Here is a 16,517-nt window from a genome sequence, read left to right on the forward strand (position 1 = left end):
TTGTTGTTTGTTTTGGGTTTTTTTGCCTTATCAAAACTTTTAAGGCTTCTCTTGACCACCTTCTTATGTTTTGTCTGAAAAAGAACATCCAGCTTCTCCCTTGTATGTCTGCTTTCCCTTATAAGTCATCCAAGCCATTGGTCACCACCACATCTTGTGGCAATCAAGTCCATCAGCGAATTCTGTGTTGTGCACACAGTTACTTTGTCCTGAGTCTCCTGAGTCGCCAGTCAGTTTCATGACACGCCCCCCCAATTCTAATAATGATGGGTGGCTTACATGTGAAAGGAATTTAAAAGGATCCTCATAGATGCTTTTTGCATGGTCATGTGATAGAGATATCAGGGACAAGGGTTAGGTTCTGTTCGCAGTGCAACACAGTTCAGTGCTTTACTTTTCTCCATAGAAGTGAGACACACCTGCTCACCTATGTGGGACAAAGTAAAGAGCTAAACTTAGGGACATAATGAGGGCTGCCCAGTAACTGAGAATTAAGCCTGCTGCTATCTGCATAGCACTCACCCAGGCTTCTATTTCTTGGTGTGCCAGAATGTTGAGTTTGTGTGTATGTATGTTGTTCATGTACAAAAAGCCTCAAAACCACTTGGCGCTACACAGTTATTAAATCCATGCAAGATGTCCTTGCTATGGATCTATGCTTCTTCCTGATGGAATAGCATAAGAGAATCCTTTAGAAAAACCAAAAGAGATGAATATTATTGCTAGCATCTGTCTGTCTCAAGAGAGAATGGAGTGTGCCCCTGGGGGTGAAGTCAAACTGCTGTGATAGAAGCACTGAAGTGACTTCCCCAGGGCTCAAGTTTGGGCAGTGTGTATGGAAGTCCTGCTGCCCAGATGACTGATGGGGTCCAAAGGAAAGCAGAGCAAGATGTTGGGCACCAGCTTGGCTGCAAGAGTTGCAGGAAGGAGGCGTACAAGGCATCACCCAACCATCTTAGGGACTGCACTCCAAATTCATGTAGGGTTTACTCCTTAGCCTTTTCTTTTCCTGAAGCCATCCCGCAAAGCAGCAGAGTTTTAGGATCAGAATTCTCCTCCTAGATAGGCAGCCTTCCCAGGTTGACGAGCCCCATCTGCCCCTCACTTCCATGTGCAGCATAAATATTATAAAGACCTGAATGCTTAGCTGGTAGCTGGTAGGTTTAGGCTGAGTGTATTATGGTTATGCTCATTTCTGTTCTGTACAGTGTCTTAGCAGATATTGTGGAGAACATCAGATCTACTGAATGGGAGAGCTTCAGCTTCCCACAAAAACGCAGCTCTTTCATGTTGGTATAGATGTTGCAGGCAAAATAATTCAGTGTGATGCACGCATATTGTGTGGATCGTTTTATTCTATAGTTTTGTCAGTAAAGGTAAAGGACCCCTGATAGTCGCAACGAGTCTGGGGTTGCGGCACTCATCTCACTTTACTGGCCGAGGGAGCCGGTGTTTGTCCGCAGCAGTTTTTCAGGGTCATGACTAAGTCGCTTCTGGTGAAACCAGAGCAGTGCACCAAAATGCTGTTTACCTTCCCGCCAGAGCGGTACCTATTTATCTACTTGCACTTTGACGTGCTTTTGAACTGCTAGGTTGGCAGGAGCTGGGACAAAGCAACGGGAGCTCACCCCGTCGCGGGGATTCGAACCGCCGACCTTCCGATCAGCAAGCCCTAGGCTCAGTGGTTTAGACCACAGCGCCACCCGCGTCTGTTTTTAGTTTCGTCAGTAGGTGGCACTAGACTGGGTTTTATCTGAGTTGATTCAGGAAACCTGACATGTGTGCCCTCTAAGCATATGCCAACTTCTTAACCCACTAAACTGGCTAACATGTCCATGTCCAAGATGTGCAAACAAAACTCTGCTAGCCTTCAAGGTCTACTTTGTTTATTGTCAGAAAGTCATAAGTCCATGTGTGCATTCCTTTGCTTCAATGAATGGAGCTGTCTACACACACAAAGCTCTGGGTGCACATCAGTGTGCGCTGGGAGGTCTAGGTCAAGTGATAAAGTGCTGTTTTCAAGAGAACATCAACCAGTCTCTAACATTACACCAGTTAGAGACTCTCACAACTCTGGGATTCACTGCCAAAGTTGACTCTTCACTGGTTCTCTTTTCAAACGGACCATGTAGCCATTGACATTTGAGGAGCTGATAATTATAGTTTTATAAACAACTGCTGCTTTATGCACAGCTTCTGGTGGGCGTCTGCTCTCTATTATTGCAGAAATACAGATCATTAATGTTGAATCAAATATTTTATGGTGCCATATTTAAGATGCTTCTCTTTGTTGCCAATCTTCCAATTTTAGAATGAAACAGATTGAAGACTATGCCTACAAATTCGCTAAGAATAGATCTGTTGATGAAGTAATTGAAAGGCTGAGGGAAAGTATCCTGCAACAGGAAGCTACTGTTAGAGATGGCTTTCTTGCCTTCAGCAAACAAGCTAGTGGGAAATTGAATAAAACTGATTTTCGCAAGGTAAATGTAAATTTATTCGGTCATTCAACCTGATGTGGATTGTTTTGCATTGAGATTTCGTGTTATCTCTTCAACTTAAGTTTCTCTCTCTCTCTCTCTCTTTCTCTCTCTCTCTCTCTCTCTCTCTCTCTCTCGTATGTAAAAAAGCTGGCATTAACTCTTGTGAAACTCTTCATGAATAAATGTTTGACACACAAACTGTTGCTGCAGTCCCAAGGCAGGCCGTAACAACCTACAGGGGTGATCACATTTCAGATAGTCCACTGTGTGTGGTGGGTGGACCGTGTTGCTCTTTGTGGTTCTCATCCCTGACCAGTGAATTTTTTAAAATTGGTTCCCCCTCTCCTTTGAAAATTAGTCCACTGTGGTCTTTCAAAAGCAAAAAAATAAGCTGCAGAGTGCGATGGGGTTCTGCACCCTTATTAAAAAGACCAGGTTCGGATATTTTTGTTTTTTTATTTTAAAGCGCAGCTCGACACAGCCTGGTTATCAACACCTGCTACGTTCAACATCTTTTGTTTTGATATTTTGTTCAGATCAGCTGATGAACACTCTGTAGGCTGAATGTTCACTTTCCATAGCTGTGTAGTCTCTTGGCACATTTCTGCACAAAGAGTCAAAGTATGACCAGTTGCATCTTAGCCATAATTCTCTGCATTGTTAAGCTACCTTTGCATTTTGAGTTGGACAATGAAGCTGTGTCGCAGTTTGGATGCACAAATTGGGCCTTTGCATTGGTTCGATAAAAATCCCAATTAAGTTCTGCTGGATCTGGAGACCACACCCTTACCTGCAACTAGGGGTGGCCCTCCCTGCTGCCCCCCAAGACTCACCAGGGTCACATGATGGTGTGGCTTCGGGCAAGCTTTTGCAGCAGGCATGGGTGAGGCCTGCATGGAGGTGCTGCCCTGCAGGATTCCACCACCCAAGGCGGCTGCTTCCATTTGCCTCATGGGCAGGCCAGCCCTGCTTACAATGGATTGTCATTGCACACTGATGGCCTGATTGAGAAGCTTTCTAGATGCATGAAACTCCTAGATTTCAGCATCAGGAGCAGCCTCCTGCATGCAATTCCAGTGGCACTTCTGACACAGAGGCAGCTCACCTGTACAGGAGTTCCACCACTCTGCACCTGGAGCTTTGCACCAGAACCATTAACTCTTAATTCTGGGGCAAGGCAGATCTTTTTGTATTCATTGTATTTATGCAATCGCGGCTACCTTTTGTATGCCACGCTCCTATGGCTCTAGAATTAAGCATTCGATCTGATAGCAAAAGCCTGTACTAAAGCACAAAGCAGCTAATCTCTTTTCAAAAGCTTTGAAAATCTACTGAAAAGAGTGATAATTTGCTAATTAGAGTATTCTCACTTCTTTTTTTTACATTTTTATGCCATTCAGCCATATGATGCTGCTTCCTTCTTCTTTTAATCTCCAGAGCTAAGAAAGTAAAATAGAATAGAATAGCAAGAATAATCACAATTGAAGCAATTACAAAAGGACAAAAATATGCAGTCGAAAGAATATGCTCAAATTAGAAGTATAGGAATAATTTGCAGTGATTAAACTGGAGGAAGTATTACTAAACAAGGCCACAATCTTGGGACCACTCACTTATAGGTCTTTCTACTGAGTTTAATGGTACTCTCCACAATTGGCCACAGTCAGACTTAGTGCGAGGCCACAAGATGTGGCTTGTTTAACTGTACTGAGCATGAACTGTCTGCTAGTTCTCACAGCTTTACCAGGAGTAAACCAATCAAGCAGGTGAACAAACCAAAGAGTGGCTGGCTTAGTTTTCCATTCAGGCCAGTGTTTGTGATTTGCTTCTCCCAAACTGTGACGTCAGCTTTAGGTCATGGCTGTTTGTTCTTTTATCTTCAATGAGCGTTGGTGTGGACGTAACACTAAGTGAGCCATTCTGTTTGTTTTCCTGCTCAACGGAGGAAGGGGGCAAAAAGCGAGAGTTTGAATTGCACGCACCAGCACACAGTTTATGCACAGCGTGGTTAATGTTTGAATGCAGCTATCATTTCAACATTGTAGGTGAAAACTATGCTGGGGGGGGTGGGCAAGGACTGTTGAGCTTCAGCTTATGGCTTGGTGGTTGAAAGCTTAATGAGCTACCTAAGATGAGGACATTGGTCACTTAAAAACTATGGCAATGGAATTCCATACCTGCTCATAGAGGGGCTTACTACAAGGTAAACTGGTACAGGATTACAGTTGTAACAATGTAACCAAGAGATTTGACAAGGAAATGCTTTCTTTGTCATCCTGCAGACAGGTGGGAACAGCAGGTGCTGTCTTAGAAAATTCATTATCTTCTGTGAGTGTAAGAGGACAGTGTTTCTTCAAAAATGGTTCCTGCCACATGCAACTTTTAGAAGTATTTGCACTAAAATAGTTCAAAAAATGTCAAATCTGCTGCCCCATTAACCTTTTTCTAGCTTATTGATTGATTTAGTGAATTTAGTGAAATGTTGCAGCCCCATCTGAACCAGCAAGTTCTCAAGTAGGAGAGCCCTTATTTGAAGCAGGGAAAAATGTGCTTGATCCAACCTGAGTTAAGCACTTACAAGTCCTATTTGATTTCAGTGGAAGGGAACAGAGCATTTCCTGTTGAAATCAGTGGGCGTTAAAAGGGGCAGGATTGTGCCTAGTCTTTTACCCAAAAAAACACAAAAACATTCCTGCTTTTTTCTTTCTCCGCCAGCTGTTGGATGATATTGGGATGCCAATGGATGATGAGCAGTTTAATCTACTCATTGAAAAATTAGGATTCCCTGCTGGAGGGCTGAGTTATCTTGATTTTGTCGCAATATTTGAAGGTAACTGGATACTTATTGATACCTTACTATAAATATTCTGAAAGAATGTAAACCTTTTTTTTTCTTATTGGCTGGGAGGACCTTCTGAGCTTTGCTTATTCTGGGAATAAGTGCTCTTCAAGGCTCAGCCATTTCCCCCAAAGCTGTTCAGGTTAAGGAAGGGGTCCTCTTGTGCAATGGTGGCTGATTTTTCCTCTCCTCCATATGGGGGAAAACAGCTAGACTCAAGGTTTGTTGGTTTTTTAATTCTGTTGGCAAAAGTGAGAACCAAATCCAAAGAGTAATAAATTGTGGCATAATTCTGCGATTCATGCAGCGTTCTTTTGGCAGCAACATGTGTCTCTTAGGCAATGCCTCTCTGTCTTGGCTTGCTGACACTAGCAGCCCTATCAAAGACAGCAGAGAGCCAAATAACTGTAAGGAGCTGAAATAGCCTAGCCAGCCCATGAGAACTGATTTGCCCCTCTTCCCTCGCACTAAAGCCAAATAGCACCTGTCCCTTGGCCCAATTTTATGTGGGCCCTGGCCTGTTTTTAAAAGCCCCCTGCAAGAAATCTGTTCAGGTCTCAGGTAAGAGTGATTTGGCTTCCCCTGGCAGCCTGTTGGGTAGGGAAGAATGGGGGCGGGGGAGAGAGAAACAGGGCCAGAAAAAAGAAAAAATGGCAGTGGGGGGGGGCACTGGCAATATGTGAGATTGTGGCCCTAGACTGAGAAAAGCTTGCCAGTCTGCTAGGTATATTTGCGGTGAGCAGTTCAGGCAGTAAATGTTTTTATTGTCCAAATTTTACAAACCTGAAGAGGTTTGTGATATCTGGCGCCTAGGGGTTACGAAATGTTTTTTGAAAGCTGCATTTTCTTGGCAGATAGCTGATCACCTAATTTATAACTTTATGCAGTAGGTTATATTTATAGTCTGCCCCCCCCCCCAATTCTCCAAGGAGGTTATTGTGATTCTTCCCTCACTTTATCCTGACAACAGCCCTGTGATCTACGTTTGGTTGAGAGAGAATCCGGCTCCAACATCACTGGGGATCTCAGATGTGGTCTCCCAGGTGCTAGTCCAACATTCTGACTGGTATATCACACTGGTTTCTAGTGTCAGTGATTTGAATCTATTTCATGATTTTGTGGACCATTGGTCACTTTGGCCTGATGTAACTATTTCAGATTCCAGAATGAGTGGACACTCTCCAAATCGACGGGCCAATGCCAGCAAGTGTCACTTTGTGTCCGCTGAGGAATGCCTTGGCCAGTATTGTGATAAGCTTGTGGAGGAATACGGGGTAAGCCAGCTCTTTCCTGTTATTTATTGATGTCATGTTTTATTGTTATGTATTTGCATTTCTTTGCACATTTTCCTCATGTGTTGCTATTGTAAGGGAAAGAATGGTATCGATGGAACCCTCAGGGCCTTTGAATCATAGAATCGTAGAATTCTAGAGTTGGAAGGGACCCCAAAAGTCATCTAGTCCAATCCCCTGCAATGCAGAAATCTCAACTAAAGTATCCATGACAGATGGCCATCCAACCTCTGCTTAAAAACCTCCATGGAAGGAGAGTCTACCACCTTCTGAAGGAGTCCGTTCCAGAACATTAGAGAGTTCTTCCTGATGTTGGGTTGGAATCTTCTTGTAACTTGAATCCATTGGATTTCTCCTCTGGAGCAGGAGAAGACAAGGTTGCTCCATCTTCCATGTGACAGCCCTTGAGATATTTGAAGATGGCTATCCTATCTCCTCTCAGTTTTCTCTTTTGCAGGCTAAACATACCCAGCTCCCTCAACCATTCCTCATAAGGCTTCTTTTCCAGACCTTTGATCATCTTGTCACCCCTTTCCAAACATATTCCAGCTTGTCAATATCCTGCCTAAATGGTGGAGCCCAGAACTGAACACAGTACTCCAATTGCTCAAAGTTTCACCTTTAAGAAACTCCCAATCATCTTGGACTCCCTTCTCTTTGAGTATTTCTGACCATGGATCTCACCCGGTAGTTCCTTAAGCTTTTTGAAATTAGGCTTCTTAAGGTCCAAGTACATGTCCAACTACACTCAAGTTTTCCCTTGCCTCTATATCATGAAATCCAAGAGGACATGATAACCTCCTCCCAAGGTTCCCAGTACTCTCATTTCATCCCTGTTGGTGAGGAGCAGGTCCAAGATAGATGATACCCTTGTTGCTTCTTCCAATGGTCAGTGAATCAACCGAGGAACTTGAGGATGGCTCCTTCTAAGCAATTTCCCTCCACTGTAGATTCAAAAATCCATGTTTCATTCCTGTTCAGATCAATCTTGGAGCAGGTCTGCCTGTTAGGCTGCTTGTGTTGTAAGCTGCTTATGTCTGCTAGTATAAAAGGCAGTTTCCTTCCACAAACTATCCATGTAGGATGAAAGTCCCTTTTCCTTGCCCTTCCAGGAAGGAGGGAGCCTGAGTTTATCGCATTCACAGCAGAGGAAAGAGGTTGTCCTGTAGGTGTAGCCGGGGGTTCTTAAATGTTCAGGTGTTCATCAGGGAAGAGGAGCAAAAGAAGATTAGCAACCTTACAAGCAGGAAAAGCTTAGCTTGCAGTAATGAGCTGAGTCTTCCCATCTGGCAAGAATCACTGCTGTGGAATTGATATGCTGAGGCTTCTTCCTTGCTGGGCATGCGGGGAAAGTTGATGGGCAAGCCAGCACTTCAAACTTCTCCAGTCTTCCCCAACTGTAGGGGTGGTCTGTAGGAGGGAGTCAAAGTATTCTATACAAGTGGAGTGAAATTGCTAGAGGTGTGAGCAATAGCATAACATGTAGCCACCCAAAGGTGAGGCTTGAAAATTATCCACTGGGTGTGTTCTGAGTAGCTTTGTTGGAGGATATAAGACTCCAAAAATGTTTCTCTTTAAAGTCATGTTGGCTACATATATGTGCTTCAACTAATCTGACTAGTTTTTATAAAGAGATGCCATTTGTGGTGGGTGGAAATAACTTAGAAGGAATCAAATGAACAATCGAATGCAATATGGCGCAGGGCACCCAGTTCCTAAAGCATCTCAGCTTTGGTTTGGAGGCTGTAAGAAGGAAACGCTAGATCATCCCTACATGGCCTGTTCCATAAAGAAGCCTAAAGGGACCTCTTCATGTGAAGACCTGGATCCATTTGCAAAACATTTTAAGATGTAAAGTTAGTCTAGTAGTATATTAGTGATTTGTATAAAAAGGGGAAAAAATAGGCCACGTGTTGATACTAAATTGAATATTCCCTATTAGGATCCATACATTGCCTTCCGTAAAATAGATAAGAACAATGATGGTATAGTCAGCATGCTTGATTTTCGACACCTCCTGGATAGCTTTATGATCAGCATGACAGATGATGAGTACAATCGTCTCCTTGGCATTCTGGGACTGAACATTACTTCTACATTAAACTACCCGGAATTTCTTCAGTTGTTCCAAGCAAATACAACTAGAGACATGCGCCCTTGGTTGCCTTCGTCTAACAAGTAAGGAGGGCAGGAGTCTTATGGATTTACTTAAATTTATGTTATTATTACCTAACATAGGATGCAAGCTATGTTGTGTGGCATATTTCAGGATTCAAGGATCTAAGATTAGATGCCAGCTACTCTTTGATAGTATTGGAATAATTTTTTTAAGCCCTTAGCCAATTTGGTACTTGTAAGATCCTAAGCATACCTGGCAGTGAATCAACGTGTTTTGATTTCTTAGGATTGCTATTTGTTTATACGTATTTCTATTTCCCCATACCTTTCATTATATTTTAAATCCACCCTTTCCATAATTACCTTTGTAAGCCGTCTTGCAACTCATTTGTTGGAAAGTCAGCATATAAATCAAGCCTATTGATCCCACTCCGTTGGGAGCCTTGGACCAAGTTGGTCTTCACCATCTAAATAGCACTGAGTTTAAAAGCTTTCTGTTATGTTTGTTGCTCCTAGATTCTTTGGGCACACAATTCCCTTGGAAATGCTACTTGGGAGTTGTGCATATGGCTCTTCAAATTCCAAAACAGCTAAGATGCAATGCCATATGTTCCTACATATTCAAAACAAGAATCAGCTCACGGTGGGGTGGGGGATGGAGCTGGCTGCAGTAATCTTCTAGGCAGGTGGGCCACAGTTGCTTTCCAAGAAGGGAGAAGGGCGAGGTGGTGGGGGGTGCATTGGCAGCAGCTGCACTGTGCCAACTTCCCAAACTGCCTTGGCCCTTCGCTATCCCTGCATTGCAGGGGGTTGGACTAGATGACCCCCAGGTTCCCTTCTAACTCTATGATCCTATTTTGCCTGGAAAGCAACAACAGCTCACCTGCCAGAGGGCTAGTGCAGAGGCTTCATCCCACTCAGCATAGCAAGCCCTTTCTGTTAAAAGCTGTTTAAAAAAGTTTGTACTCAACACCAATATATCAGAGCAATTGATTTCTAGAAATGAACCTACTTCAGATACCATTCCAAGCACAGAACAAAGGGTGTTTCATCATCTGACTTTCTTTAGAGTAAGACGTCTTTAGTGTGACAGCTGGTAGACTTAAGTCTGTTTCAGAAATGACAATAGTCAAGGTAATGTGTTAACTGTTCTCTGTGCTTCCCAAGCATTCTGAATTCAGGCTTTCTAAATATCTCCCATGAAGAGTCAGGACCCACTAGTTCTGCCCTTCCGCCAACTCCGTCATTTGTGAGAAATACTAATGAAAACAGATAGTACGTACAGCTCTTGAACTTTACTATATTATTTATATGTGTGGACTTGTACAGAGGGCATAATCCACCAAAAATTAATCTGATTTAATTCAGTTGAGTTTAAAAATGCTTAACTTGGGATGCACTTGAACAACTTTGATCCCTATTCTCATTTAAAGGTTAATAAAAGTAGGCAGGAGAACTTTTGGTATAAATAAATGTAAAGGGCTGTTCCAGCCAGCTTCCCCCATCCAGTGCTCTGGATACCTGAGAAACAAGATCTAATAGGACATGGTTGTATTATTATATATTTTGTGCAAATTGGCAGGTATAAATGCAGAGCAGTTTGAGCAGACGTATATTTGTATTGTTGGTTGCCACATTTAAAGCCCTATGTAGTTTGGGCCTAATACGCTTGCCATGTTCGCAAAAGTGAAAATACCGACAGGCATGTTGACCTTTTTTGGCGGGGTGTGTGTGTGGACATCTCCACCCCCCCAAAAAAGGATTATTAAAACATTGTTTTCCTGGACATTTTGCTGATTAAGCAAAAGTCCGCCCGGACACCATTTTGCTGCCCAAATCCCGGACATGTTCAGGAAAGTCGGATGTATGACAACAACAACAACAACAACTTCATTTTATTTGTATCCCGCCCTCCCCGGCCAAAGCCGGGCTCAGAGTGGCTAACAACAGTTAAAAATAGCACCGCGTACATAAAATCGCAGTCAATTAAAATACATTCTAGAATCAATTCAGACTCAAATTAATGGCAACTATCAGGTTAGCGTTCTATGAAGATTACAGAAGGAGAGAGGGGGTCAGACTGTGCCCTGGCCAAAGGCCAGGCAGAACAGCTCCGTCTTGCAGGCCCTACGGAAAGATGTCACGTCCTGCAGGGCCCTAGTCTCTTGTGACAGAGCGTTCCACCAGATCAGGGCCACAGCAACCCTAGCCTAGGATAGCTAAAGGAGCACTTGCTCTCACCTGATTTGGACTGCCTAGTTCATTGGGGTGGGCTCTGCTCTGTGTCCCCCTGGGAAATATGTAGGGCAGGACCTTCTTAATGGTAGCACCCAGGCTCAGGAACTCCCCAAGAGATCTGCCTGGACCCATCTCCCTTGGCTTTCAGAATGTGAGTAAAAGCTGGCTTGTCTTGGTGAGCTTTTTATGTTGACTGATTGCTCCATACTTGATGCTGGCTGCCTTTTTACAGTCGTTTTTATGGCTACAGTTTTTAATTTTTATGTTGTAGTTTTTATTTGTTTTGTTTGTCAGCTGCTTTTTCCTGGCTGAAAAGCTGCATAAGAAATTGTCATATAAACCCACACTGTTGTATTGTATCAATGCAATCAGATTACCCATCGTACTTGGATCTGAGTTCCACTTCTTAGGGTTATCCACACTTGTCTTTCCTCCCCTGTTTCCAGGCAGGGTCCATGATTTAAAGCTCAACATCCTTTTTCTCTTTTTTGGGATCCAGAGCTTTTCCTGCAAAAACCGACTCTTTAAAGTCCAATCGTTAGTCCGCAGAAAACAACAACCCTGAATTTCTGTTTGCTCCGATTCAGTTTAAAGAGCAGGTTTTCACAGGGAAAGCTTGGGGCATAGCTCAGACCCAGATATCAAAGCATAGACCTCTGCCTTGGAAAGAGTGAGGCAAAAGTTAAGTGGAGACAAACTGTTACTGTACTATTGTATGACTGATAGCTTTTGAACAAGCAATAAGGATGTGGATTTAGTTATAGATTTAGTACCACACTGTACACAATTGCTTGATGGGTGCATGCGTTTTTTAAAAAACCATTAACGGGATAAATAAAAATAAAAATAAATAAATAAATAAATAAAAGTAAAAGTAAATTAATTTCTTTAATTAAAGAAATTAAAACTCAAGGTTAAACTGTATCTTACATTAGTAATAACTATTTTATTTCAACACTGAAATGTGCTAGGTTTAGTTTTGAAAAAGTGTTGCAAAATCTTTCCTAGATTAAAAGCAACGTGAGTTATTTAATTAAAAATAATTATTTTACAGTAAACATGCATACACTTGGCATGGTTTCATGTGTAGGAGGAGAGGTTGGAAATTGACTTGAAACAGTCTTGTTAGCTCTTCATCCTGTTTTTAAGGTCTTTAACTGTAATTATGAGTTTTGAAGTTTGTGAGAGATTGACTTATTGGCCACAAACTAGCAAAAGTTCAGCGAGTCTGAATATGTGGAAATACGTGTCTGGAAAAACTATTGCAATGTCATGTGAGTCAATTCACTGTTAATCTTAAATAAATACAATAAACATGTTAAGCGCCATTCGACACAATACATAGGATGAGGTACCACTGTACCACTTTACACTGTAGATGCCAGGGTTGTTGTTATTTTTTTATCCCACATAAACTTTGCCTCCCTATAGTACAGTGGTGCCTCGCAAGACGAAATTAATCCGTTCCGTGAGGCTCTTTGTATAGCGGTTTTTTCGTCTTGCGAAGCAAGCCCATTGACAGCTTAGCGGATTAGCGCTATTAGCGGTTTAGCGGCTTTTAGCGGATCAGCTGATAAGAGGCTTATCAGCGGATCAGCTGATAAGCGGCTTAGCAGCTTAGGGAAAGGGGGGGAAAGGGGGGGAACCTGCAGGAACTCATAAGACATTTCGTCTTTTGAAGCAAGCCCATAGGAAAATTCGTTTTGCGAAGCACCTCCAAAACGGAAAACCCTTTCGTCTAGCGGGTTTTCCGTCTTGCGAGGCGTTCGTCTTGCGGGGCACCACTGTAAATCTGAAACATCAAAGAGAGGGCTAAACTGGGACTGCAAACTCAGTCACACTTACACATTTTTCTGCTCGAGGCAAAGGACAAAATGGTGCTACATATAGAAACCTACTATCTAGATCAGCAAACTTTTTCAGCAGGGGGCCGGTCCACTGTCCCTCAGACCTTGTGGGGGGCCGGACTATATATATATATATTTGTGGGGGGGGGGGAGAAGAACAAATTCCTATGCCCCACAAATAAGCCAGAGATGCATTTTAAATAAAAGGACACATTCTACTCATGTAAAAACACGCTGATTCCTGGACCGTCCGCAGGCCGGATTTAGAAGGCGATTGGGCCGGATCTGGCCCCCGGACCTTAGTTTGCCTACTCATGATCTAGACTTCTACTTGAATTTTTTTCCAACACTGGCAGTGGCAAAGCATCTTCCCCGGCACCTGAACACAGCTTTGTCTGCTCCAAGCACCAGGTGCCTGTGGCAGCCATGTCCCTCTGCCTAATGACAGGGTCGTCCCTCAAAAAGCAAAATTAGAATCATAGAATCATAGAATCATAGAATCATAGAGTTGGAAGAGACCACAAGGGCCATCGAGTCCAACCCCCTGCCAAGCAGGAAACACCACCAGAGCACTCCTGACATATGGTTGTCAAGCCTCTGCTTAAAGACCTCCAAAGAAGGAGACTCCACCACACTCCTTGGCAGTGACTCCACTGTCGAACAGCTCTTACTGTCAGGAAGTTCTTCCTAATGTTTAGGTGGAATCTTTTTTCTTGTAGTTTGGAACCATTGCTCCGTGTCCGCTTCTCTGGAGCAGCAGAAAACAACCTTTCTCCCTCCTCTATGTGACATCCTTTTATATATTTGAACATGGCTATCATATCACCCCTTAACCTCCTCTTCTCCAGGCTAAACATGCCCAGCTCCCTTAGCCGTTCCTCATAAGGCATCGTTTCCAGGCCTTTGACCATTTTGGTTGCCCTCCTCTGGACACGTTCCAGTTTGTCAGTGTCCTTCTTGAACTGTGGTGCCCAGAACTGGACACAGTACTCCAGGTGAGGTCTGACCAGAGCAGAATACAGTGGCACTATTACTTCCCTTGATCTAGATGCAATACTCCTATTGATGCAGCCCAGAATTGCATTGGCTTTTTTAGCTGCCGCGTCGCACTGTTGGCTCATGTCAAGTTTGTGGTCAACCAAGACTCCTAGATCCTTTTCACATGTACTGCTCTCAAGCCAGGTGTCACCCATCTTGTATTTGTGCCTCTCATTTTTTTTGCCCAAGTGCAATACTTTACATTTCTCCCTATTAAAATTCATCTTGTTTGTTTTGGCCCAGTTCTCTAATCTGTCAAGGTCGTTTTGAAGTGTGATCCTGTCCTCTGGGGTGTTAGCCACCCCTCCCAGTTTGGTGTCATCTGCAAATTTGATCAGGATGCCCTTGAGTCCATCATCCAAGTCGTTGATAAAGATGTTGAATAAGACCGGGCCCAAGACAGAACCCTGTGGCACCCCACTAGTCACTCTTCTCCAGGATGAAGAGGAACCATTGATGAGCACCCTTTGGGTTCGGTCAGTCAGCCAGTTACAAATCCACTGAGTGGTAGCATAGTCAAGACCGCATTTTACCAGCTTCTTTACAAGAATATCATGGGGCACCTTGTCAAATGCCTTGCTGAAATCAAGGTAGGCTACATCCACTGCGTTCCCTTCATCTACCAGGCTTGTAATTTTGTCAAAAAACGAGATCAGGTTAGTCTGACATGACTTATTTTTCAGAAATCCATGCTGACTATTGGTGATCACAGCATTCCTTTCTAGGTGCTCACAGACTGTTTGCTTAATGATCTGCTCCAGAATCTTCCCTGGTATTGATGTCAGACTGACTGGGCGGTAATTATTTGGGTCCTCTCTTTTCCCCTTTTTGAAAATAGGGACAACATTTGCCCTCCTCCAGTCTGCCGGGACTTCGCCTGTTCTCCAGGAATTCTCAAAGATGACTGCCAGTGGTTCTGAGATCACATCTGCCAGTTCTTTTAATACTCTTGGATGCAGTTCATCTGGCCCTGGAGACTTAAATACATCTAAACTAGCCAAGTATTCTTTACTATCTCCTTAGTTATTCTGGGCTGTGTTTCCTCTGCTGAATCATTTGCTCCAAATTCTTCAGGTCGGGCATTGTTTTCTTTATCGGAGAAGACTGAGGCAAAGAAGGCATTGAGGAGTTCAGCCCTTTCTGTGTCCCCTGTTTGCATTACACCATCTTCTCCTCTGAGTGACCCCACTGTTTCTTTGTTCTTCCTTTTGCTACGAACATACCCATAAAAGCCTTTTTTGTTGCTTTTAACCTCTCTAGCAAGCCTGAGTTCATTCTGTGCTTTAGCTTTTCTGACTTTGTGTCTACACGTGCTGGCTATTTGTTTGAATTCCTCTTTGGTGGTTTCCCCCCTTTTCCATTTTTTGTACACATCCTTTTTTAATCTTAACTCAGTTAAAAGTTCTTTAGATAGCCACCCCGGCTTCTTTAGGCACCTTCCATGTTTCCGTCTCATTGGTATTGCCTGAAGTTGTGCTTTTACTATCTCCCTCTTAACAAACTCCCAGCCATCATGAACTCCCTTTCCTTTTAATATTACTGTCCATGGGATCTCACCCAGCACTTCCCTAAGTTTTATAAAGTCGGCTTTCCTAAAGTCAAGAAATTGAGTCCTAGTATGCTTGGCTGCTTCTTTCCACTGTATAGTAAACTTCAGAAGAGCATGATCACTCGCGCCTAATGATCCTTCCACTTCTACCCCACTAACCAGGTCATCAACATTGGTTAGGACCAGATCTAAAATGGCTGTTCCTCTTGTTGCTTCTCCCACTTTCTGGACAATGAAGTTGTCTGCAAGGCCAGTGAGGAATCTGTTTGACCTTATGCTCTTGGCAAATTGTTAAGGCTCAAGTATCAGTCTCAACAAGGATGTGTTTACTTGCCGGCTGAAGAAAGAATAATGGCTGCACCAGCCCTGGTAACTGAAAAGGAAGTCCCATTCAAGCTAGTTGGAATCACTTCTGATTTTTTGTTGCAAATTTATTATATGGAGTTAGGCTTGTTTGCTTTTCTTTTCTTTTTAACCACAAAGGAACATCAACCAAAATATGACTCTCCCACATCTGGAAAGCAGTAAAACCCAGATTTTGACCAATGCATTTCAGCCAACTACCACCTCAGTCTGTGCCTGGTGTAGAACAGCTGTTTGTTCCGTTGATTTCAATGGTACTTAAATGTGCTATATACTATTGCATTTAATGCAATCTTGTAGTAGGTTACTTGGGAACAAGTCCCAAACTAGATGTGACAAGTCTCGTTTGGTCCTTATCAATCGTGCCTCATTTGGTCCTTAGCCCAACTGACCTTCTATGCAGAGTCTCAAATAAAGCCTTCATTATATTATGATGAATGTGTGAGAAGGGGTAACTGGCTCTGATTCTTACCCCCCCACACACACACCAGTGTGTGCACCGTAACTTGAGAAAAGATCTATGTGTGTGCAGTTAGTGCCCACAGAGGTTCAGTCTGCACAGTTGAGAACTCTGAAAAATGGATCCTGTTCCTTCGTGCGCTCATCCTAACTTTTACTAGATTGTGCCTGGTACCTTTAACTCACAGTGGAACAGTTTTGTTTCCCTATTAATAAAAAAGGCAATCTGATGTGCCAGTGAAAATAAGTAGCAACTTGCCAGAGTTACTTTGGATCTTTTATGTTATTGCT

The 16,517-nt window shown here is 43.1% G+C and overlaps 1 protein-coding gene across 3 annotated transcripts in view; it reads left to right on the forward strand.

Annotated features, from left to right (window-relative positions):
* The window catches only part of EFCAB6 (EF-hand calcium binding domain 6), a 107,152-nt gene that overhangs the window by 53,650 nt on the left and 36,985 nt on the right, over positions 1-16,517 (forward strand). For all 3 annotated transcript variants that reach the window (XM_081860935.1, XM_081860933.1, XM_081860934.1), the window contains exons 16-19: positions 2,312-2,483; positions 5,199-5,313; positions 6,481-6,596; positions 8,557-8,792. In XM_081860935.1, the coding sequence (XP_081717061.1) occupies positions 2,312-2,483; positions 5,199-5,313; positions 6,481-6,596; positions 8,557-8,792 (639 nt within the window). The remainder of the gene's footprint in view (positions 1-2,311; positions 2,484-5,198; positions 5,314-6,480; positions 6,597-8,556; positions 8,793-16,517) is intronic.

Source organism: Podarcis erhardii (assembly GCF_964252035.2).
Source record: "Podarcis erhardii genome assembly, chromosome: 5".
NCBI classification, from domain to species: domain Eukaryota; kingdom Metazoa; phylum Chordata; class Lepidosauria; order Squamata; family Lacertidae; genus Podarcis; species Podarcis erhardii.